The following is a 26,197-nucleotide window of genomic DNA, read 5'->3' on the forward strand; positions in this document are numbered from 1 at the left end:
CCATCTGCAAAACAGTCCTTTGTTCAACCTGTAGAGGCCAGGAGTCAATGTATGAGCCAGGCTACTATTTTTCCTTTATATTTTCAAAATACTTCTTTCCACAGCTTTTGGGGACACTCATAGTTCCTCTTCCTCCCTTCCCCACCAATCTGCCTGCCAAATTACATGATTACACAGGAGAGAAGGGGTATATTCCTTTTGGATAATTCATTCTTGAACATACAGACTGATAAAGTTTGAAATAGAAGCCACATTGCCTTTTGCCTGCATAGAAGATCCTCATCTAAGTTTTGGAGGACAGAGTGAGTCATCAAGGACTCAGTGCCAGGGTCAATGTTGCAATGTGGGGCTGGGACCATGGGAAGGAAAAGGGAAGTTCAGCTCAAAGCAGTGCTTACAAAATAAATCGTGTCCCTTTGGAAACCACTTCATGATCCTAGAAAGTCCTCAATAAAATGATCTGTTTCACTCCACTCAAAAATAGGTACCATTTGATCTAGTAATCCTATTTCTAGGAATGTAACCAAGGACAGATCTACTTGCTGAAAAAGGTTCACTGTACTATTATTTGAGGAATGTGAAAACTGTAAATGATTTAAATATTCAACAATATGAGGAAAAGAAGTATATCTGTGGCAGAGCTACTCAAAGGTCATTTGAAATTTTTATTAGAAAGACTGTATTGACATAGAAAAATTCCTTATATAAAGTGGAAAAAGCAGCCTACAAAATGATGGGTACTATGTGATTATAACCATAGAAAATACACAAAGAAAAAGAGACCAAATGAAAATACATTAAAATGCTAGCTGTTATTGAATGAGTGGCCGGATAATGGCTGAAGTTGTTCTCTATTCCTCTCAGAGTACCCTTCTGATGAACATGTTAACAGAGAAGAGAATTTGCAATCACAGTCTCTCCAGGGAAGCTACCATGCTTATGGAGAGTCCTGGATCGTAAGACAAAGACGTACTCTGGGAAGGGATGACCCCACGTACCTCGAGGAAAGCCACGGCCACATCATCCTCTTGTAGCACGTCCCCGTGCACGGCGGCCCACTGCAGCACCAGGCGGATGACTCGCCTCTTATTGTTGAGGGTGTAGTCTGTTTTCTCCTGCTCCGTGCCTTGTGAAGGCTGTGCGTGGTAAGTGCCTCGGAGTCAAGGAAGACATCTAGCCATTTCACACTCATTTCACAAAGGTAGAGAGTGACAGGTCCCGGTTTCAGAAAGCCAGCCTTCTGGACTGATGGCATTCCTTCCTCAGGCCCACAAGAGAAGCCCCGCCCATGTAAAGATTCTGGAGCAAATGCATACAAACCTTTGCTAATGTCTGCGGACTTTGACATGACAGTTGTCCAAGGGATGAGACTTGCATGACTCCACCTGGACTTGTGTGTTGACAGGGGTTCTTTCTGTGCCTAGCTCTGGCCACCACCACACTCCCTGCCTGACCTTCACCTGGCCCTTCACCTCTAGGGTAGGGAATGCTTCCTACTTACTGTTGCTTGTCTCTCTAGCTTGTCCCTTGCCATCTCTTTTTGCTTTCCAGAATTCTGCATATATCTCTATTAAGCCACTTCATTGTATACATTTCAGCTAAACCCTTCTGAGTGAGCATCTAAGTTCTGCTGGAGCTGTAATTCATACCAGGAGTGCATGGGGGAAAGTGAGGCTGGAAGAAGACAGGCTCTCCCATTGTCAGGAAGAGGAAGGGTTCCTACCATATAGGTCTGGTAAGGGACTCAGACACACTCTTTACATCATAACTTCTCCTGTCTAGAACCACAACATAACTCATATTGGCTTTTTGTGCATTTATGGCTAGTCATCTTAACTAAACTAGAAGCTCCTGCAGGCCTAGGAAGATACATTAAATACCTTGTATTCTGTACCATGCTTAGCACAGTGACTTTCAGCTAGCAACTGTATTTATCCATCAATACAATAAATACATAATTGAGTGCCCACTATGTGTAAGGTAAGGGCTTCTGCTCTCAGTTTACATTCATGTGTGTATTACAGTAGAGAGAATATAGTATGTGATCAAGAAAGATTTTAGATTAGACATACCATTCCTTTTTCAGTGATTTATAGTAGTTCCTACCGCAATTAGACAATTAGTTCATGGAACAATTTCCTCTTTATAATTTACCCTGTATCTTGCACTAGAGTACTTCAGTTAAGCATGCTTCCCTTTCTACAAGTGAGCAAACTGACTGTAAAGGAGCAAAAATAGCCAGGATTACATGGTGAGAGTATAGAGTTGATTTTGACCAAGACTCTTAATTCCAACTACTTCTCTTCCCCATTACACAACACCGTTGTGCCTCATTGTTGGCTATAAGACTGGCTATGCCTTAGCTTACGACCATGACTTAAAAGGCTCAGTAGAAAACTGCCTTATGGCAGTGCTGTGCTTGAGACCTAAGCCAGTAAAGGGCCTTTTCTAAAGGGACTATAAATAATCATGATCAAGGTAAATGACAGAACCTTAAAGCAAAGTTTACTGCATGTAAATGGGTTGCAAAATGACTTTCATAAATTGAGCACAGGATTCATAAAAAAGAAAATTGCTCAACCTGTATTGCTACAATTCTTTCTGAGCTTACAATAAAAAAAAGGGAAGAAAGATCACTTTATGCAAAAATTATTTCTTTTCTGATTAACCCTTAGGTCTCTTGCTTGTATATACACACAACTCAGTTTTTCTTTCCCAAGAACTGCAGTGCTGGGCACTACATTTTATCACTATTTTTTTTATGGTATCTTAGCAACACAGTCTGGCACACAGTGGGCACCAAATGAGTTATTCTTGACTGATTGGAAAATACGCAGTGTTCCACCCAAGAGTCAGTAAGAGAGAGGGAGAGAGAAAGAGATTGTTCTTCTTACTTGCACAAGACTGCAATGATTTGGAGTATTAAGGTTGATATCAAGTGGATATAATGCTAACTTTCCAGATTATTTTGACTTGGGACTCAGGAAGTAATGCAAACGCTTGTGAGTTGGATACAGTGCTATCAGCAGCATACCTGTGGCTAATCTATAAGGCCTTAGGATAGGATACTAAATTTACATCATCTCTGTGGGTCAGGACAAAGATTTTTCGTGGCTTCTTTCCTATGGGGGAAATCTTTATTTTGTCTGCAATGAGACAGAACACAGGATTGGGAGAATTAACATGATAAACCTATAAATGTGTATGGAGCTTTATAGTTTGTAATAAATATGCCCAATGCGCTCACATGATTGTATAACGCTCTCTATAAATATTTACAGATGAAACAGAGAGAAGAGATCTGCCTGAGGCTGTTCAGTGGATAAATGGCAGGGTTTATAAATCCAGACAGGGCTCTTTCCATTGTCATCACCACCACCCCGCCCCCAGTCCTAAACAGTGGCTATAGTGACTGGACATTAGTGCTTGGGTTCATGAAATTATTGAGAATGATTGCATCTGGGAAGCAAAAATCCTAATGAGAAAAATATTTCTGTCTTTCTTTCTGCCTTCCTTCCTTCCTCCTTCTTTTTTTGCCTAAGTTCTAAGTTTCCCAGAGCCGACAAGTACTTTCTAAACCAGCTCTGAGTGTCCTCTGCTCTTAATGAGTGGTTCCACAGCCTCCTGGGAGCCAGCAATGACCAAATCCAGAGGGACGAGAATGAGGCTTGCTTTCTTTTCTCATGAAAGTTAAGTATTTTTGCCTCTGGGAAAATAAAAGGAAGCACTGATTTATTTCACAAAGTCTCCCTTTCCCCTTACAGATGTTACTGGAGGTGGGGGTAATAGTACTTTTATAAGCGGAATCCAGAAAGATGCTGAAGGACTCTGCCCCTCCACAGGCAACATATTGTTCTATTCCTGAACAGTCTGTTGAGCCAGATTCTCAAGGGGCACAGAGAACACTTTATGTAATTGATTATACCTGAAATGCTTATTGATGCAGTATCGGGGCTTCTGTTGATTCCCATAACACTTTCACCAGGCTTTTAGGAGATTTATTTTGATATTTTATTTAACTTTTACAAAAAAGGTGGAGAGAGGGGAAAAAACTATATTCCCTTCATATAGCAGCCAAAAGGGGAAAGAAATCCTACCAGGTCCCTTGTCTTAATGCGATGTAAAACAATGGAACCTAAAAAGAGTAACGTTTCAAATATAGTTTGTTTATACATTCAAACACATCAGGAAGGTTGCAGAAACCATTACCTTTTTTGGCTAAAACCAGAATAATGCATTAACCACTTGATGGATAAAGTTCTACATATACGGCATAAAAATCTAGCTCTTCTCTAGGACAAGTAACAATTTAAAAAGGATTATCAACAGATACCACACATATAAACTTTTTTTTTTCCACATAAGTTACTTTTAACATCTGAAGAGCACTATCGGAAATATATGCGTGGCTAATGTCTATGTTATGTTCAGGTTAGCAGAGAAAATAAAAATGATCAGGAAATACTTGGATTAAGTAAGGCCATGACTCCTGAGATCATGACAGTTAAGTTCAGGTAAGAAGCAATATGGCGGGGGTGCCTGGGTGGCTCAGTCGGTTGAGCATCCAACTTCAGCTCAGGTCATGGTCTCACGGCTCATGAGTTCAATCCCCACGTTGGGCTTGCTGCTGTCAGCGCAGAGCCCATTTCAGATCCTCTGTTTCCCTCTCTCTCTGGCCCTCCCCCAAATATGCTCTGTCAAAAATGAATAAAACATTAAAAAAAAAAAGAAGAAGCAATATGGCTGCTTGAATTCATGGAGAAAAAGACACAGAAAGATAACATGGTGTCACATAAAGTGCCAGTTAAAAGTCCGTAAGAGAATCTAGACTTATTCACAGAATTTTTACTTTTATTTTTTATTATTATTTTTAAATGTTTATTTATTTATTTTAAGAGACAGAGAACGCACAAGCAGGGGAGGGGCAGAGAGAGAGAGGGAGAGAGAGAAACAATCCCAAGCAGGCTCCATGCTACCAGTGTGGAGCCCAGTGTGGGCTCCATCTCAGGAACCATGAGATCATGATCTGAGCTGAAATCAAGAGTCAGATGTTTAACCAACTGAGCCACCCAGGTGTCCCTTACTGAACTTTTATTTTATTTTATTCAAAAATTTTTTTTTCAATGTTTATTTTTTTTTTATTTGTTTTTTATTTTTTTTTATTTTTTATTTATTTTTATTTTTATTTTTTAATATATGAAATTTACTGTCAAATTGGTTTCCATACAACACCCAGTGCTCATCCCAAAAGGTGCCCTCCTCAATACCCATCACCCACCCTGCCCTCCCTCCCACCCTGCCCTCCCTCCCACCCCCCATCAACCCTCAGTTTGTTCTCAGTTTTTAACAGTCTCTAATGCTTTGGCTCTCTCCCACTCTAACCTCTTTTTTTTTTTTTTTTTTTTTTCCTTCCCCTCCCCCATGGGTTTCTGTTATGTTTCTCAGGATCCACATAAGAGTGAAACCATATGGTATCTGTCTTTCTCTGTATGGCTTATTTCACTTAGCATCACACTCTCCAGTTCCATCCATGTTGCTACAAAAGGCCATATTTCATTTTTTCTCATTGCCACGTAGTATTCCATTGTGTATATAAACCACAATTTCTTTATCCTCAATGTTTATTTTTGAGAGAGAAAGACAGAGAGAGAGAGAGAGAGAGAGAGATAGAGCACGTGCACGTGCGCGAATAGGGGAGGGTCAGAGAGAGAGGGAGACACAGAATCCAAAGCAGGCTCCAGGCTCTGAGCTGTCAGCACAGAACCTGATGCAGGGCTCAAACCCATGAACCGTGAGATCATGACCTGAGCTGAAGTCGGATGCTCAACCAACTGAGCCACCCCAGTGTCCCTGAATTTTTATTTTAAACACAATTAAGAAAAGGCCTTAATGGTCAAAATGGCCAAAGTCATCACGGACACAGAGTTGGTTTCAGATGGTTCACAGAATCATAGAATCTGTGAGTTGCAAAAGCCCTTTGATTTTACCTCCAACTCCACCACTTCAGAGGTAAGGAAACTGAGGTAGAATGAGTTTAAAATGATTTTTTCCAAATCTATCAATGGAATTCTTGGGATTAGAACTCAGTTCTCTTATCCCTGTCCCCACTACTCTGTTTACCTATGTTGTCACATTTTGTCTGATATTAATATCTCTTAATGCTAACATATATTATGTATGCAGCAGAATTAGGTGATTTAGAGATTTATTAGATAATGGAGAAATTTGTCTCAGATGCAGAAACTGATCCCCCTAAATCCTCAAAGAAGACAAAGCACATACAGAAAATCGAGTGTTAATTGTTGCAACTCCCTGACAATCTGACAGTCAGGGAAGCAGAGGGTTTCCACTGTTCCTCTCTGCTGTAGCTTCAACCCGTGCTCTTGTCCAGAACCTGCTGATTTAAAAAGCAGTGGCTTGGGGGTACCTGGCTGGCTCAGTCGGTGGAGAATGTGACTCTTTTATTTAATTATTAAAAAAAAATTTTTTGTTTATATATTTAAGAGAGAGAGAGAGAGAGAGCGCACACGGGTCGAGTAGGGGCAGAAAGAGAACAGAGAGAGAACCCCAAGCAGGCTCCATGCTGTCAGCGCAGAGCCTGATGTGGTGCTTGCACTCACGAACTGTGAGATCATGACCTGAGCTGAAACCAAGAGTCTGACACTTAACCTACCACCCAGGCACCCCGCAGTGGAGCATGCGACTCTTGATCTCAGGGTCCTGAGTTCAAGCCCTGTATTGGGTGCAGAGCTTGCTTAAAAAAAATAAAAAAATAAAAAGCAGTGGCTCATTGCTATTAACCAAACATTTGTGAGGATTCAAATCCTAACTTGAGGTTTCTCTTCTTATGGTAATAAGATTTTTCACCATCTGGGAGCATTAAATCAGAATCCTTAGCAGCAGGATCTGGAAACATAGAAAGTCCCAAATGTTTGTTGATTGACTGGTTACCTTAATTCAATCACACTGTTTGGAATGTTATATATAACCCAGTTTTCTAAAACAAACAAACAAACAAATCACAGCTCCTTGATCTACATTATCTGAAATTCCATTTTGTCAAGATGTCAAACACAGATGATAGATACATCCTAAATAAGTTCGTATTCGATATCACCAGGTGGACTAAGTCCACTAAGTACCAAACATCGGACGCATCTTTGAAACAGAAATACTGGGTATTTCATCTATAGGAGCACAGACTTTCAGAATGACTAAACCTTTGTCGAATTGGACCAGCTCCTTTGGCACCACAAACGTGGCTGAGGACAAATTGGATCTGTTCTCAGGGAGGATTAGAGCCGAGAATCTGAAGAGGTGAAGGCCACAGTGTAGGCTACGGTCTTTCTACCCTGCCAACAGCAGCCTTAATATTCCATTGAGTCATTTTCCTCATGCCGGCTCTGCCGTTCAAACACTGTAATTATTTCATATATTTTTACCTAGTTATTATCTTACTCACCACAGGCACCTGTAATTTTTCTGTATTTTTTTTACTGCTCATTTACTTATTCTTAATTCAGCTAATAATGGTTCCACGTATTAAAATTATCAAGGGGAAAGTAAGTGAAAACCACCTAGGACGTAGAGGCAGCAGATTCATTACAGCCTACAACAGGGAATAAAATATTATGTATACTTTTTGCAGTAAGTACATGCTAATTATGCAGCTATTTATAAAACACTTATCAACATTCAAACTGATACTCTTCAATGTTGTTGTTTTTTAAGCCCTGCTTTGCATACAAGATCTCTGCTTGCAGCTGAAAACAAACTTTGGGGGTCATCTGCCCACTGACTAGACAAAGCTTAAGTATATTCTTTACATTATGCTATATTCCTTTCATAATGGCACCATAATTTATTTCTGTGGGGCAATATTTATGTGGGGCTTTAAGGTTTATAATGTACTTTCACACACAGAGCCTCACTTGATCTTTACAACAACCTGATGAGCTGGGCAGGACAGGTATAATTACCCTTTCATATAGACGGGGTTCAGAAAGGTTAAGGATAATTGCTGAGTAATATAGTTTGTAAGACGCAGGCATTAAACAGAGTCTTCTGACTTCAGAGCTTTTGCTTTTCCCACTGTGTTATGGGGCCTCTTTACTACCTGCTTGCCTTTGTGGAGCACCTCAATATCCTGAGCACTGAATCTATCCCTTCCTTCACGCGGCACGTGTGTGGAATGCAAGTTCTGGAATTAGACAGCCTGGGTTCACAGGCCAGCTTCCCCACTTACAAACCATGAGACCCTTGGTCGGTTAATTGACCACTTAGGGCCTCAGTCTCTTCATCAGTAAACATCATAGGACTGCTGTTAAGGATGAGATGAGACAATACTGGTAAACCATGTAGAATAGTATCTGAGACATATTAAGTGCTCAGCAAGAGTTAGCCACCATCATTATTATTGATCCACCTCTGGAAATAATGTTGCATCTTTTGGATGGGTGATTCTTTTGGGGATTTTTCATAGGACCCAGCGTTTCTGGGTTTAACTCTGTGAAGCTATTCCCATCACACAGCTGCTCCTGTGTTTGTGTCAGCCTATGAACTTGGGCTTGTAGGACTGCTTTCTGTGCTGTCATTTTCTTTAAGTGCCTCCCATTTTCTTGCTCAGAATTTTATTTTCTCACTGATTTTCAGAATTCTCTGCATTTTTGGAAGCCTCTAGTTCTTGGCTATTCTTTTTAGTCTTAGCTCAGGGGCTAGTATTCAGAGTAGAGAACTAGGACGTAGAGTAACACCCCACTGCTGGGTCAAATACTGTCCTAACACTGACTAGCTATGTAGCTTGGGGGAAAATTACATGTCTGCTCATCCTCACTTCCTTAGTGTAAAAAGGGTACCCATCCCATGGTGTTGATATGAGGCTAGGAAAATGCATATATAGTACTTTGTAGAATATCTGATAATATGGTCCTTTTCTCAGAAAGAGGGCACCATGATCACATCATATTATCATCAAACCAAGTCTACTTTATTGAAAATAAAAGTCTCAAGTTGAATACCTACAGAAGTAAATTGCTCTCGTAGCAACATATGGATTAAACACCCACATAACCAATTGGGGGACTACAATGGGAAAACTTGGCTTCAACAAAATTTAAGCTCACAACTTCCCTTAGACATCTAAATAATATTCCTAAAAACTTGGCTTAATCTAGATAATAAAAACCCAACACTGTTTTGTAAATAGCCAACAAAAAAACCCCAAATTTGGGGCGTCTGGGTGGCTCAGTCAGTTGAGTGTCCAACCTCGGTTCAGGTTATGATCTCACAGTTCATGAGTTCGAGCCCCAAGTTGGGGTCTGTGCTGACAGTTCAAAGCCTGGAGCCTGCCTCAGAATCTGTGTCTTCCTCTCTCTCTGCCCTTCTCCCACTCATGCTCTGTCTCAAAATAAATAAACATTAAAAAAATAAGAAAAGCAATTTTTGATAAAAGTTCCTCCTAGGGAATACAAGTGAACTTATAAAGAGAACATCCTAGGACAGTTTTACGGAGAAATAAATGATGGAGGCCCTTCCTTTCAGTAAAGGAAGGTGTTGTGTTTGCTTTGTCTCTGTGTAAGAGATACACAGAGGTATATGAAGGTAGTTTTAGCTGAAACTTAGCGGCAAATCCGCATTCTATTTTTTCTCTTTAACTCAAGAAATGAAATGAATTATTTCCATGCCCAAAGCACAGAATTTGTGTTGAATACTAAGCGAAAAGAAATTAGGATACTAAGAAAAAAAATTTGACCAAAATTATTGCTGTATTTACATTCTTATAAATTTAAATATAAGCCATTGATCACTTAAGATTCTTTCAGCTGTAGTAACAATCTGTTCTGAATGACAAAGACCTGTATTTGCTGACATAAAGAATCTTCAGTAGGTTAGCTCCAGGATTGGTACCAGTGCAAAGGTGCCATCGCAGACCCATTTTCTTCCTGAGTCTCCATGCATGTCAGCTTTGTCATAGGACTCTTCCCCCTCGTCATTGTACGAAGGCAAGGTGGTCACTGGTAATTGGAGCTACAGGCTTCCTGCTCTCTTTCTTAAATACTGAGAAAACTTTTTCCTGAGAAGCCTCAGGAAGCCTCTCTTTGACTCTCATTGGCTCAGTCTACTTTGGACATGCAATCGGAGAGCCAATCACGGCCAAAGCCAGTCAACCCATTGAGACGACCCTGATGGCAACTACAATGTCTAGTGCAACTAGAATTATATTAGTGGCACATAGAGTTTCTCCAAATATTTGCCAGTATACGTGGAATTCTGGCTCACTTGACTCCATGTGCCTTGATTTCTCCTACATGTAAAAGGAAGTAAGTATCATACCAGTCCTTTTGAAGCCTCACAAGTGGGGGCTGGGTTTTGGGAAGATAAAGTAAATGATGTAAAAATGCTCCAAATCAGGGGGCGCCTGGGTGACTCAATTGGTTAAGCGTCCAACTTCGGCTCAGGTCATGATCTCATGGTTTGTGAGTTTGAGCCCCGTGTCGGGGTCTGTGCTGACAGCTCAGAGCCTGGAGTCTGCTTCGGATTCTGTGTCTCCCTGTCTCTGCCCCTCCTGCACTTGTGTTCTGTCTCTCTCTCTCTCTCTCTAAAATAAGTAAACATTAAAAAAAAAATAAAAAATTTAAAAAAATGCTCCGAATCAAGGATGTAGTTATTAAAATTCAAAATAATATTAACTTAGTTGTGATCACTTACTGAACTGAAGGCCTGCATGCATTTGTGCAAATAAAAATATGATAGTTTAATCATAAAACACAAAATTAAGACAACAGGGGAACAGTGCAGTAATAAATATCAAAAGCATTAAAATATTACATATTCCTTGCCTTTGCCTTTTAAAGTAAATGATTGTATAAGTGGGCAAAGATTTAGCTGTGAGGATGTTGATTCATCCTTTTGTGTTTGTTATAGGCAAAAAATGTGGAAAAAATCTAAATATACAATAGGAGGAAACTAATAAAATAAATTATGATATATCTATCATTTAATATTGTGAATCAATAAAAATGATATCATGTTTTTCTCATGTATCTGTGTCACTCTGTTGCCCAGCACTATATGACATATTGTGTTTAATAAGTATCTATGGAATTAACTGAAAAAAGGTATAGTTTCATATATATATATATATATATATATATATACACACACGTATATACGTATATATATGTATATATATGAGAAAGAACATATTACAAAAAAGCATATATACATATATGCTTACATATATATGTATATACATACGTATATATATATGTATATATATGAGAAAGAACATATTACAAAAAAGCATATACAACATGATCTCACTTATATAAGACATCTATATTTAGAAAATAGTGTGGAAAAGTAGTTGATGGCAGAGAAAGATATTCATAAAATATTTTCTAGTGACAAAGCAGACAAAATTACTTACAGTCAGATCCTATTGTTATATTCAAAAATATGTATCTACATGTAAAGAAAAAAGACTGGAAGGATACATACCAAAATATTAACAATAGGAATACCTGATAGGGTTATAGGTGGCTTGACTTTTCTTTTGAAAGACCAGTGGAAAATTGAACTGAATTTTAAGTGCAAATTTTAAAAAGATTAAAGAAACTAAAGATGAAAAGTACAGAAACTGAACAAATATAATTTTAAAAACTCATTAGAAAGCACTTGTATTCATCCGGTGAAATCGTGTTCCAAGCATAGCTAATGAATAGAGATTTTCTCTCATTAGCACATAAAAGGCCTGAAATATTAATGTTAAACAGAGTTCTACCATCTTCCTTTGTGCTAAAAGCAAAATTGGAGGTGACATACAATGTGGATTAAGGACAGAAATAGGTGTCAGTGGCTCAGGGCTCAAATCTTTTCTGTACTAGTAATTACTTTTCTCTGAGCAAATCATAATTTTTCATTATCCTAGTTTATTGATTTGGAAAAAGCGCAGTGAAAATACTGACTTCTTCACAGGGCTGCTAGGCACAGTCACAGATATTAAGTACTTTGAAAACACTGAGCCAAAGCAACTCACTTGAATGTGAGTGCTTTAATGGAACGGGGTTAAGGATTTCACTATCCCTTATCTCATGTCAACAATATGGGCGTTAACCCACTTGCTCAGTTTTACATTATTTCTCCTGTCACTTGTGCACAAGGCAGTAAGCAGTTTATGTGTATTTGTTGTTTTCTCTGTTTTGCCACGTATTTCTCCACTCTCTCTGTTTTTCTTTACAGGCCATCTCTGGGGAACTGCCTATAAAGTGCTTTGCCTTCCTTTGGCCAATATGTCAGCAGCTACCCAAGCTAGGCCACCAGACCCTCCTTCCTTGGGATGTGGGAATGAGGTGAGGGCCTAGGATGCTTGCAGCAGATTTGCCCCAATAGCAGGGTCTTTACTTGTTGCTTCTGAGGCCCCTTTTGAAAGCTGGTGCTCCTCAAGGATTCCTTCTATTTTCTGAGTTACGCCATATTCCTCTGATGAATTCCTATATTCCTTAAGATAGTCACCATTGGGGGATACCTGGGTGGGTTGGTTGGTTAAGGGTCTGCTTCACCTCAGGTCATGATCTCGCAGTTTGTGGGTCCAAGCCCTGTATTGGGCTCTGTGCTGACAGCTTGGAGCCTGGAGCCTACTCTGGATCCTGGTTCTCCCTCTCTTTCTGCTCCTCCCCTGCTCACACTCTCTCTGTCTCTCAAAAATAAACATTAAAAAAAAAAAAAAAAAGATAGTCACCATTGGTTTATGTTACTAATGACCAAAAAATATAGGTTATATAAGAAGCCCATATAACATGTCCCCAGAGGAAAAGGGCACTAAAAATCGAGTCCTCAGCATAATATAGAAACACTTGCATGATCTTCAGGGAGTAAGCCTTTTCTGTTTGCTTGCCTGCAGCAGGGTGAGCCCCTGGTGTCCCCAGGATGCCCTCCCTAGGTGTTACAGAACAGCAATTCTTATTTGAGGCTCTCGTCCCCAAGATCTAAGGACGAGACTTATGCTGTCCAACACGGTAGCCATAAGCCACATATAGCTATTTAAATTTAAATGAATGAAAATTAGGTAAAATTATAAATTCAGTTCCTCAGTAATAGTCGCTAATTTCAAGGCTAGTAGATACTGGTCTAGCCCAGAAATAGGAAACTTCCATGATTGCAAAAAGTTCTATTGAATGCTTGATTTATTTGGCTTCCCCAAATTATATCTACGTTGCTTTGAGCCACCTGAAACAGATAAACATGTATCATGCAATACATTGTAAAGAAATGTTGTTAAACTCCATAGGATAAACTTTTTAAAAAAGTTTATTTACTTATTTTGAGATAGAGAGAGAGAGTGCATGCATATCTGTGCATGAGCAGGGGAGGGGCAGAGAGAGAGGGAGAGAGAATCTCAAGGAGGCTCCATGCTGTCAGCACAAAGCCCAATGGGGGCTCCATCCCACGAACCATGAGATCATAACCTGAGTGGAAATCAAGAGTTGGATGCTTAACTGACTGAGCCACCCAGGTGCCCCTGAAGGATAAACTCTTAAATAAATAATCTGTGAAGAAAAACAGTGACACGCTTCAGGCTTGAAATCCTAAGGCCTCGATGAATCATGGCTCTGCCACTTGCCTTGGGCATGTCACTCTACTGTTTTTGAGTCCTGGAATTCTCATTTGTAAAATAAAGCTAATATTAACCCAACCGACTCCTATAAGGACAAAGTAGTATAATATGGATCAATGCTATTAGCCTGACAGAGAGTTGATTCAAAATAGAACAATGAAGAGAATCTAAGTTCTCATAGGACCAAGAGTGAAAGAGGTGATCTGAGGGCACTAGGTAGTTTAGGTGACACCCAGCCATCCTGGATTCCCTCCGTCTACAGAGAAAAGAATCAGGATTGGATATCACAGGCCTCCCCTGATTCTACTGTTCACTTCTGTGACTTCCTCTCCTCCACCCAGTACCCTTTTCCACACACCTCCCTACCTGGACATAGTATGGACTTTCACTCTGGGAGCTTCTGTTTTAAAAACAGAGATCAGTGCTATGAATGTTCTCAATCAACTCTAAAGGGGAACAAGCTAAAAAATGAAGAAATAAGAATTTGCAAAAAAAAATAGAAGCCTGGTGTTTGGGGTTTTGAGTTGTGAAGATAATATGACATGGCCCATATACTGTCTCGCTCTTCTTTGCATTTTGTTTGCCTTAATCTTATCAACATGCTAACTCTTGGGAAAAAATAAGTCTGAATTCAATGGTGGTTTTTATTTTTTCTTCCAAAAAGTCTCAAAGGTCTCATAACAATTATTATGTATGTTGTTAAAAGAGCACAGACAGATCCTGAATGTGTTAACTTGAGAAAAACCAAATATAAGCCAGAAAGAATATATAATGTATGTAAGTCTCATTAAGCTGTCATTACTTGGAAAGATAGTTTCCAGGCAAATAAACACCCAAATCTCACTCTTGCAGCTTCTTCTGAATAACACATTCAACTCAAATCTCCCATCCTCACACATTCTGTTGACTTCAAAGAGAATTATGAGTGAACAAGGAAATGAGAATCAGGTAGGGCAATTATAATTCTGAAAAAGAAAAACATGCAACATTGATTGGATTGCTCGGAAAAAAGAAAGCCATTCCTCCTTCAATATATTTAACTACTCAATAAGCCAAAGTGTTTTGGGGTCTAAATTTTTGTTCCTTTGAAAAGAAAGTAGAGTTGGAAAATATACTTTCACATGACCCCCAAAGTTGAGAGTATAACTCCATAGCATTCACCATTTTTATTTAAGTTCGACTTAATTTTCTGAATGCTGTCTCTGTGCCAGAAACCGTGTACCAAATGGTCAATTCAGCAGACTATTAAAAAGCTGCCCCCAAACAAACTCAGTGCTCAAGCTGCCTAGGGGAACTGCCATCAGAATGCCAAGGTTTGTGTGACTTAAGGCAATGTGGTAGTAATAACAATACAGTGAAGGAATACATTTTGTATCTAGAGGAGAACATGGACTAGGACAGATGTGAAGGAAAAGCTACCCCATGATGATAACCTGTATTTATGTGCAAAAGGATTAATACTGGCGCTTAGAGGAAGAACACAGGCAGGCCCCGGGCCATGCTGCCAGGTATCCTGCAGAGGCACAAAGTCTGCCTCCAAGGTTAAGGCACTGTCCCTACTAATACTCTCTAATAACACTCTTCTCCATAACTTTCTTTAGGTTACCTCCCGGGTATGTATCACCTTCCTGAGGTAACTCGGCTCACATTCCCCTACACAGGTAATGGGGAGGAAATCCTGAAACACGGCACAACAAAACCATGCTAGAGAGGGCTGGAGCCTACGGCAGGGGAAAACTGCGGGCATTTCAGAGTTTGACAAAGGTGGACACATGACCCTGCCTGGGTCATGACTTACCTTCAGAGAATGAAATGAGATAATGACCATATACACGTGCAGTGTCTTCAAGCGAACAGAGGTTTTTCACAACAAAAGGATATTGGGCCACCAGGGCTGGGCAAAGCTGGGTATTTGGCATGAAAACACAGTGCATCATAACAAAGTCATTTAAAATGGAATCTGCAGGGGGAAAAAAGGAAAGCAGAAAAAGAAATTAGGTTTTTGCAGAAATCCTTAGGAAAGCAAGAGTGTCTGTTTATCTGTTCTTGGTCAATGTCAATGGTTCTTATACATTGGCTTGGGGGATTGTGGTTTTACTGTACATAGAGATGCTGCATATAAAAGATAATAATGTTGGGGCACCTGGGTGGCTCAGTCGGTTAAGCGTCCGACTTTGGCTCAGTCATGATCTCACAGTCTGTGAGTTTGAGCCCCCGCGTCGGGCACTGTGCTGACAGCTCAGAGCCTGGAGTCTGCTTCAGATTCTGTGTCTCCCTCTCTCTCTGCCCCTCCCCCATTTGTGCTCTGTCTCTCTCTGTCTATCAAAAATAAATAAACATTAAGAAAATTATTTAAAAAAAATAATAATGTTGACAGGCTTGAGGTCAAAACTCAATTTCTTAGGAGAGTGAACAAAAAGTATAGAATTTTTTAAAAGAGACTGCCTTTACAAACAGCACTGGTCACCTTAGCCACAATGTATATATAAAAAAATACATGTAATTAAAGAACCACCCATGGGCATCCATGCATGCAGGATTAAGACACGGTCATTTCTTTGTCTACGTGACACCATATGTCTTTTGTCAACATCCGTTTTCCTTTGTATCTTTATCACCCAGTTTCCAGAGGGAGCAATGAAAGATCGGAGGCAACGGATTTCTAGAAGGAGGTGATCAGAACAGAAAGTTGGTGAGAGAAACAAAAGAAGAAAAGAAAGGACAAGATAAACGCTCTAAGCAGTAACTGAAGCAAAATGAAAGCTCTCTAGTACAGTTAGATGGTGGCTGTCCTATATTTGAAGCTATTTTGTCAGTAGGTGAGCAGGGGGATGGGTAGGGAAATAGGTAAGTCCCAAAGAGAAGCTTCATTTTGAATTCAGTGCTGGTTCCTCATTGCAAAGACAGCAGCATCCAGCCAGCGTTGTTGGGAGAGCAGGGGAAGGCAGGTGTTTAGAAGTACGCTTGCTGAAACTTGCTATCTGAGATGCTATGTGGATTCTGATTAAGAAACGAACTATACTGGCTGGGGTTGGTGAGACTCTTCATATAGAAAATGGTAAGAGATGTGAAAATTTTAACTGAATACATTAGATTTCCAATGTCTATGTTTTAAATAATATTTTAACAAAAGAGATATAATTGATAGGTAACGCTGTGTAAGTTTAAGGTATATGACGTGTTGATTTGATACATTTACATATGACAATAGGATCACCACTGTAGCGTCAGCTAACACTTCTATCAGGTCACATAATGCCATTATACTCATTTACATATAAGTGATGAGTGTAATCCTCCGCGGTTGTCAGTTGGCATTGCCAGCTATTTCAGTCCTATTATTCAGTCCCAGAGAGGAAGCAGAGCAGACACCAGACTAGCTGCATGGGACTTCTCCCCTTAAGTACAAAAGGAATCTGGCTTGTCTAAGTTTCACGTCTAGGCTCGCCTTTAGACATTTTAGATATTCTCTGAGGACAGGGGAGTAATGCTTGTTTATAAGGCTCTCAGAAGGACTAGGCTGCACGGGAGTTTAAATTTTGCTAAAGCAGAGATTTGAGTTGGGGACTCCAAGGTTGGTGAGCTGGTCACCTAGCAAGGTAACAACCCAGCACCCACATTTTACTGTGGCTTTCTTGTTCTCTACTCATAGGCATGAACTCTTGACGACTGATTTTAAAAAATCATTTCCTGCTAGAAAATAATTTCTCAAGTCACTCAATGACTAATGCTGGTCACAGAAATAAAAAGTTTAGGAAACTAATAGGTCTTAGGTAGAAAATAGATGTTTCGGTAAATTGAGAGAATGTATTGTCAGACCCAGGAGTGTTTATTTCTATGGTGAAAACCAGTTTTGCTGTCAACTCTGACATTTCTCACTGTATTATAAACCCATAAATGCCAAGGTCTTTCCCTCTACTTTATCTGTGTTTCAAGGGCCTACTAGCATTACTTTTAGGATGACTATGGCACATTCATATTTTTGATTATGAGAAAGACACTGATTTATTCTTTATCTCCAAGCCATGAACATTATACTTGTGAGAAAGAATCCAAAAAGCCAGCAGAGAATGAAGTTTGATATTAAATTTTGATGTTAACCTAGTTCTAACAACAAAAATGAAAGGGTCAGGAATCACATTCTACATGCCAGCCACAAAATGCACTGATTTCTAGGCTTCAATTTTTAGAAAGCAGTACTCTAGTCCCCACCCCTCTTAGAGGTGACTTTAAAAGAAAGGATATATTTGTTCTTCATGGGTAGTAAAGATCTTACAGATCTTTCCTTAGATGCCATAGTCTCTAATGTACCAGAATCCTCCTTTTCAGTCAATATTTACTTTATAGAATATGCTGTTTCTTGTACCAGGTAATCACACATTCTGGGCAAATACTTAATCGGGGGTAGGGGGGGGATCTGTTATATTTTTCCTGACCTCAGGTTCTAGAAATGTGGTTTATTTGGGGTTAGATATGCCCCCTAGAAGCAAGGATTCCCCATCTAATGGGTCCATTGAGGGTTTCCTTTCTCAATAAAAAAAAAAAAAAAAAAAAAAAGGTTTTATCACACTCTTGCTCAGACATCTTCGACCATTCCCCAATGCTTATCTTTGTATTTAAGACCTTGTAAGATCTTAGACCTTATTCTTAGACCTTGCCCTCTTCCTCCTACTTATGTATATGATAGTCTGGCAGAACCAGACCGCTTGATGCTCCTTGCCCATTTCTAGGTCAGCACTAATGTTCTTCGGTACGGAAGGCTTTGTTCCCAGTCTCTAGTCACTAACTTCCAGCCTTCCTGCAGGGCCACTTCAAGGCTATATATTCTCCATGACACTTTGCCTCAGGTACCCTCAGCTAGTCCCCTCCTGAAGCACTAGCCACATTCTGTCTTATGTTCAAGTTATTTGCAGATTCCTTTATGTCCTCTAGCAGGTTATAAACTTCCTGAGGACAGGAGGGTGACTTTTTTCTTCACCTTGCCCAGTTCAAAGCATCCAGCCTTGTCTCTGCCCAACAAGACACTCAACAGATATTGAACCGAAAATGAGTGCCCTAGAGTCAGAGATCCTGGCTTTTATATCCACTACTCCCCAATTAATTTGCTACATGAGAAAGCAAATCTCAGATAATCTATTTATAAAATTAGAAGCTGGAATGAAGAGATAAAATAAGAAGTAAATCAGTGGCAAAATACTTTTAGGAGATATATAATAATAATGATGAGGGGCGCCTGGGTGGCGCAGTCGGTTAAGCGTCCGACTTCAGCCAGGTCACGATCTCGCGGTCCGTGAGTTCGAGCCCCGCGTCAGGCTCTGGGCTGATGGCTCGGAGCCTGGAGCCTGTTTCCGATTCTGTGTCTCCCTCTCTCTCTGCCCCTCCCCCGTTCATGCTCTGTCTCTCTCTGTCCCAAAAATAAATAAAAAACGTTGAAAAAAAAAATTTAAAAAAAAAAATAATGATGACTTTACCTTGAGTATATTGCAAAAGTGATGGAACTGGGCTTTGAATTATTACTAAATATTTGAGATAAATCTTTGAGTTTCTTTTAGTGATAAATGTTCTTCTTTGGGCTTAATATGCTTAAAATATTAACCTATTATTCTGAGACAGGCCAGTAAGACAGGATTTTTTTTTTAAACTTGAATATGGGTTGTTCCAAAGTCATGTACAAGATGGTAACCAAAATGGAGAACGATATCATAACTCTGAACACTCACGTTCAGTGGTGAGATTCATCTCATTCATCTTCGAATCTCTGTGTCTTAGTCAACAGGATTGTTTCACTGTAAGGTGGTATTATGAGTTGAATTTTGTCCCCCCAAAAAGGCAGGTTGAAGTCCTAACCCTCAATACCTAAGAATGTGACCTTATTTGGAAATAGGGTCTTTGCAGATGTAGTTAAGAAGAGGTCATTAGTGTGGGCCCTAATTCAATATGCATCTATGAAACAAGGAATGCCAAGGATTGCTGGCAAACCACCAGAAGCTAGGAGAGTGGCATGGAACAGACTCTCCCTCACAGCTCTCAGAAGGAGCCAATGTGCTGTCACCTTGATCTTGGACTTGTAGTCTCCAGCACTGTCAGACAATAAATTTCTATTGTTTAAGCCATCTAGTTTGTGGTACTTTGTTATGACAGCCCTGGGAGACTAACAGGTGCTGGGAGACTAACAGGGGGCAGCCCAGGGTCCAAGCCTAAGAATCTACAACCACAGACAGAATCATTTAACTCTCAGCTGGAACAAGGTTGTGCCTTTTAGGTAGACAGCTTCAAATTCCTTATGGAAATAGATAGGATTTGAGTTATTAACTAATGGATGTCTATGAAAGTCTATTCTTAATATGTATAAGACTGAGCCATCTACAAAGGACAGACAGAATTTGAGCAGGCAGAGGAGGGTCCGAAAGATTGTTCCCTGACTCAGCCACGCAGGAATGCTCTTCTAATGTTAATACACATAACTCCCCTCTAAAACTGTTTGGATACACATACTGCGAATGAATTCAGGATTTTTGTTGTTGTTGTTATCTTTTTTGTTTGTTTGTTTTTACAGTGCTCTGCATGGATTTAATGGACACACAAAACTGTTCTTGGTGTTTACCTGTTGCTTCATTTAAAGCTGGCTCAAGGCGTATTGTTTCTAGAAAATGCTCTAAAATTTTTTCAGGTGTTCCTGACATCACAGTATACCTGGATAAGAAATAAAAACATCATCAGTTTTTCAAAAGTGGGCAAATCATTAATGAATGACTTTTCACATATCTAAGTTTTTTGTGTGTCTTCTGTTTTGTTTTCGTTTACTTATTCCTTGTTTGAGTCCCAGAGAACCATTGTGACTTAACTTATGGCTCACATTCTCCTTATGGTAAGAGAGACCATGTACCTTGCCAAAGCCACACAGGAAGACGATGAAAAAACCCTTCACAAATTGAAGTAGTTACTAAAACGTTATTCTTTTTTCCCTACATGGAACTGAAGTAAACTTGGAGAGCGGCTCTAGCAGGCTGGGAACTGAGAAGCTTCAGCCTTGCTCCAAGGGGAATGGAAAGGAACATGTAAATCACAGGGCAGTTCGGGTCAGGCAGGGGGAGCTGGCGAGGGCAAGTGACAGTAAACTAGGTTACCCATATATGGGTTATTTGTAGCACAATCTCGGTCCCACATTGGATTCCCCTGCCTATTTCTGGAATGCTCTGTCTCTCCCAACTGTACACTGGTGTGTGCTTTGGAAACACAGCTAAGAATAAAACAAGAGAAAGGAAAACAAAACCCCAAACGCCACTGAGCAAACAAACTCCAGTAGCATCTGGATAGGAAATAAATCAACACTAGAAAATCCATAGATTTATTTCAACGTAAAATGTATATTATTTGGGGGTAGGGTGTGCTAGTCATTATTTCAGAAGATCCATCCGTGGGTTTCATCAACCAACAGGACAGGATTTATTTTTTAAACTGAATGTGGGCTATTTCAAAGTCATATCGAAGATGGTAACAAAGCAGTGAATGAAACCACAGGCAAAATACATTAAGGTGATCTGGGCACTCCTATGCTAAAACTCAGACTTTGCTTTTCTGCTTGGAATTTCACATAAAGCAAAATGATGGGAAGAAAAACAACAATGAAAACAAATGTTCAGAAAGCAGTGGTATGATTCGGCTCCAGGAGGACTCAGATTTCTTTGTCTCCTCACCAACACTCTTTCCTTGCCTGTTTGAGACCTTGGAGGAAGTGTGCTTAGATTCCAAGAACATCTCTAATGTATTAATCCTCAAGGTCTTAACCTCCTGCCTGAGGGAGTAAAGAAGAAGCAATCCAACATATAGCCCCATGCATGTGAGAACAGAGACTGAGTGAAACAACTCTGGTATTGAATGAGTAGAAAATGCACTCTACCCGGATGGTAAGGTGACCATTAGTTAAGACTATTCTATGTGTGCATGCTAGTGTGTGTGTTCACTCAGGACCAAAAAGAAGCTGAAGAGTTAAATCTTTGAGGAAACCTGACTTTGGAGCCTAGAGGAAGAAAGGGGGAATAGGAAAAAAAAAGATCTATTTTAACCTCACAAATATCACTCCTTTCTCAAAATAAATAAGGCAAAAGACAAGGGTTTTACCTCTCATAGGCAATGGCTATTTGAGGAAAGGAGAGGGTGTATCGATAATGGCCTTGAACACTTAAATGGAAAAAACCGCTGAGTTCATTCAATAATTCCTGAAATACCTGATCCTTGGATAGTACTCACTAGGCAAGCTGGAAGATGGGTGGCATTGACCACATTAATAAGGAATCGGGCTGGAGAGGGCATCAGCATCTGTTGAGTATTTCCTACGCCCCAAACAGCTAGGTGGGCACTGAACAATGTCGTCATTGCTTATTCCTGCTAGTTAAATATTATCTTCATTCTGCAGATGGAGAATCTGCTGGGCAAGGGGAGGCAGCAGGCCTATGGTCACAGAGTTAGTAAGTGCCAGATCTCTGCTGTGAGCCTCGTCTGGCTTCGGAGCACAAGCGTGTGTCTTGTGGCCCGGCTCTGTCTGTGCCCCAAGACGCTTGGGGCAGAGGGTATGTCTAGGTACCTGGAGCTCATTCTGAAAAGGAACTTGTTTGTGTCTGAAAACAAGTTTTATTTAAATAAGATGATAAATACATTACACAGAACACCAGTGACTTGTATTTGGCATGGCACTGGGCAGTCGTTGCTAGCAGGCTGTAAGCTTTCTGGCTGGTTACATGATGGGTATTTATTTCAGTTTGAAATGTGTTCCCTCCTCAGAAGTTTAACTCTGCCAGGTTGGCTTAACATTCTGGGTTCTTGGTTCGGACATCCCTTAGCTAGAGTATTTATGTCTGGCCACAAAGAATGAAGACCGAGGGGGCAAACCAGATTTCCTATCACCTCCTTAGAGAGAAGCGACATCTCTGCCCACCTCGTCAGTCTCAGACACCAGGAGATCTTGCTTTTGCTACCAAGGGCTCCCTCTAGTGGTACAGCTGCTGTGGCTGCCTTAGCCCATCCTCTCCCTCCTCAGCTCCACAGAGGGCAGTGCAGGTGTTGATATTCTTAGGTCACGGAACTCTGAAGAGAAAGGGCCAGGGAGCTTCTGGCCAGATGTAGCCATCTGTGAATTTGTAGCCCTGGGCTTGGCTGAAACACCATATTATTGCTTTGTTTCAGGCTGGACACTGCCAGACACCCTCTGCTTGACCTCTGTTTAACTGAGGGACTTGAATCCCAGACAGCACGGCTTTTTTCAGTTTATTTCATGAAGGAGCTATTCTAGTCCAAGTTAAAAAGAAGCCCAAATTGATTACATTATCCAAGCTGTGGGCTTTTAAGCCTGTGACAGAAAAATCTGTTCCCAATGCCAAGTCTGGAAATGAGGACACTTCTATCTGCACCTAGAGCAACAACGACAAAGGATGGAGGGGAGGAGAACCTAAAAGAGACTATCTTTCTGCAAACAGGATGGACCTGAGCAATTGGGTGGTTGACAGTCTAAGGAAAAAGCAACACAGTAACTAAAGCAGGAGCAGTCCCTTTAAATTCTCTCTTTCCTATTAGAATCACATAACCACACAGCAGAAGATAACCAAAATGGTAAATGTTTGAGAGCCTGAGATAGTTTATTCAGCATGAGAAACACTGTCTTGATATTGATGTTTTAATATCACACTCAGAGTTGAGTGGCTTGGGCAGTCAGGCAGCTTTGAAAATTTAAAATGTATACATGAAAAACTGTTCTGGATTTCTCAGGGGAAAAGTTAATCAGAAAAATAACATTATGGGGCACTGGGTGGCTCAGTTGGTTGAGCGTCCAACTTTGGCTCAGGTCATGATCTCACAGTTTGTGAGTTCAATCCCTGCATCAGGCTCACTGCTGTCAGCGCAGAGCCCGTTTTGGAGCCTCTGTCTCCCTCTCTCTCTCAAAAATAAATAAACACTTAAAAAAAAAAAAGAAAAGAAAAATAACATTACAATTGGCACCAATGTGATGACCCTCTTTGAGTTCAAAAGGGATGATTTCTGAAAAGATGGAGGCCCTATATGTTCCTGAATTTTTTTTTAATTTTTTTTAACGTTTATTTATTTTTGAGACAGAGAGAGACAGAGCACGAATGGGGGAGGGGCAGAGAGAGAGGGAGACACAGAATCGGAAGCAGGCTCCAGGCTCTGAGCCATCAGCCCAGAGCCCGACGCGGGGCTCGAACTCACGGACCGCGAGATCGCGACCTGAGTTGAAGTCGGACGCTTAACCGACTGAGCCACCCAGGCGCCCCTGTTCCTGAATTTTAAGTCTACCCACAGACATCGTTGTTGGCATATTGTCAAAGTTATCCAGAACATCAGGCCAAAATTCACTTACATGGTGCCATGCCCCCTTTAACTCTGGTCTGGCAAGAGAAAGCCCGACATGGAAAGAGACCCCTTGAGAGAATGACTTTTTCCTCTTCAGGGAGCTGATCTTGCCCAGCGCATTATTTTGTGCTGACGGATATTTCTTAAAGGGTGCGCTGTGAACATGCACACGTTTTTGAATTATATAAGAAATCTGGATCGGTCTACAGAACACAGAAAAGGAGATGTAACGGAAATCAGATCCAGGCCTAAAATAAACTGAATACATGGGCTTCTCCTCTTCTGTTCCCTTTAGTTTGATTTCATAAGAAAATCTATATTTGGAAGGCGCTCTGAATGGACTATGTTGTAACAAGCAAATGCTTTTGATCATTCCCCCATGGTATGAAGAGGTGAAAGAAGCGGGGCCTCCGGGGGACTTCTTGGTCAAATGTTTCAAGGTTAAGGAGAATTTTCAAGGCTTACTTTTTCAGGTGGCAAAATTTTCCTGAGACATCTGAGGCATTATTAAAGAATGCAGATCTACACTGTAAAATGCTCCAGATATATTTAAGCACACTAAAGAAAATCAGTGGGGAGGGACCTAACCTTCGCATTAAAAATATCTTCATTCTCGTCTTCCATGGGCTGAGCGGATAACTGTTGAAAACATTCATGAGAGAACATTTTCAAGAATGGGTAGCAGTGGAAAAAAAAAAAAAACCATGAAGAATTCTGGATGGCAGTTTACAGATTTGGAAGTGAAAGAACAGTTTTTTATACGGTCTGTTTCATGTCAGCCCTTTTGAAATATATTGGTTTGCAGTGTTTACATGATAGTGTTGAGGATACAGTATTTACGTACTGTATATTGCCATAGTAAGCTTCATGGCTGAAGGAAGAAAAGCATTGAAATTGTCAGCTGGAATTGCTGCCAGCTTTACCATTACAACCTTTGTAATCCTGGGCAAGTAGCTGGCTTCTCTGAGCCTGCTTTTTCCATCGGTAAAAAGGAGTGTGTAGTCAGGATTAGATATAACACGCAAACTATATTATGGCTACTCAATAATATTCTATTTCTTCCCACCTTCTTTGAAAATACGTTGATTCATCCAGATGAAAATGTCTGAGCTTTGGGCTTTGAGTCTAAACAATAAAAATTCATCAGTTACCGTGAGTGGCCTGATTAAAGGGAATACCCCATTTGTGTTGCAAACAAAGGAAAATTACTTGGGATGCATTCTTTATCAACAGATTATTTGGTGACACTTCTTTGGCTACAGGATTGGTGTTTTTGTTATTCTAAGATTGAAAATTAATCTTTATTTTAAAAACAGGATTCTGCAATCTTTCACAATTTCTTAAAGCTACATTTCCTTGTTCTCCTGTCTTACTATTCAAGTGTTGGTACATTTGATGGAAAAAAGCCTCATGTAAGAAGTTGCAACAAAAGGGACGCCTGGGTGGCTTAGGCGGTTAAGTGTCTGACTTCAGCTCAGGTCATAATCTCGAAGTTCATGGGTTCAAGCCCCATGTCGGGCTCTGTGCTGACAGCTCAGAGCCTGGAGTCTGCTTCGGATTCTGTGTCTCCCTCTCTCTCTGCCCCTCCCTTATTCGTGCTCCATCTCTTTGATGAATAAACATCAAAAAAAAAAAAAATAAACAACAAAAAAAAAGAAGTTGCAACAAAAGATGGAACGGGATATAGGCATACTGAAAGAGGCTCAAGTTAAATAGAGAACCAAAGGGCACCTGGGTGGCTCAGTTAGTTAAGCATTTGACTCTTGATTGTGGCTCAGATCGTGATCTCACAGTCGTGAGATCGAGCCTCGCGTTGGGCTCTGGGCTCTGTGTTGGGCATGGAGGCTGCTTACGATTCTCTTTCTCCCTCTCCTTCTCCCCCTCCCTGCTCTCTCACTCTCTCAAAACAAACAAACAAAACAAAACACCCTGGGAGCCTAAGAAGTGAGAAGCGAACACCCTTTTGATGTTAGCAGTATTGAGTACAGATGAGGCCAGATGGATGCTTCTAGACTGCAATCCACAGACGGTCTTATATTTGAAGTCTGGGTTCCTGCCAAAGATGCTCATTCTGATAACAAGATGAAAACACTTCTCAAGAAATCCTACATATGAAATTCAAATACCAAAGGTTCTTATCACCTCGGGGCCTACCTATCCTCTGTGTGGCCTGGCACTCCTGTTTCCATTGTTCTCGCCGCATTCTGTTCCAAAGCT

At 40.4% G+C, this 26,197-nt stretch overlaps 1 protein-coding gene across 10 annotated transcripts in view; it reads right to left on the reverse strand.

Moving 5' to 3' along the window:
• RAPGEF4 (Rap guanine nucleotide exchange factor 4) overlaps nt 1-26,197 on the reverse strand; it is a 290,079-nt gene that overhangs the window by 35,584 nt on the left and 228,298 nt on the right. For 9 of the 10 annotated variants that reach the window (XM_053907653.1, XM_053907652.1, XM_053907656.1 and 6 more), the window contains 3 exons: nt 20,220-20,308; nt 15,497-15,575; nt 999-1,149 (listed from right to left, as the gene is read on the reverse strand). In XM_053907653.1, the coding sequence (XP_053763628.1) occupies nt 999-1,149; nt 15,497-15,575; nt 20,220-20,308 (319 nt within the window). Of the gene's footprint in view, nt 1-998; nt 1,150-14,241; nt 14,581-15,413; nt 15,576-20,219; nt 20,309-26,197 lie in introns of those variants that run through there. The other variant, XM_053907669.1, reaches the window with a different exon arrangement.

This window comes from Panthera pardus, unplaced genomic scaffold (genome assembly GCF_024362965.1).
Source record: "Panthera pardus isolate Hobbes unplaced genomic scaffold, ASM2436296v1 HiC_scaffold_10, whole genome shotgun sequence".
Lineage (NCBI taxonomy): Eukaryota > Metazoa > Chordata > Mammalia > Carnivora > Felidae > Panthera > Panthera pardus.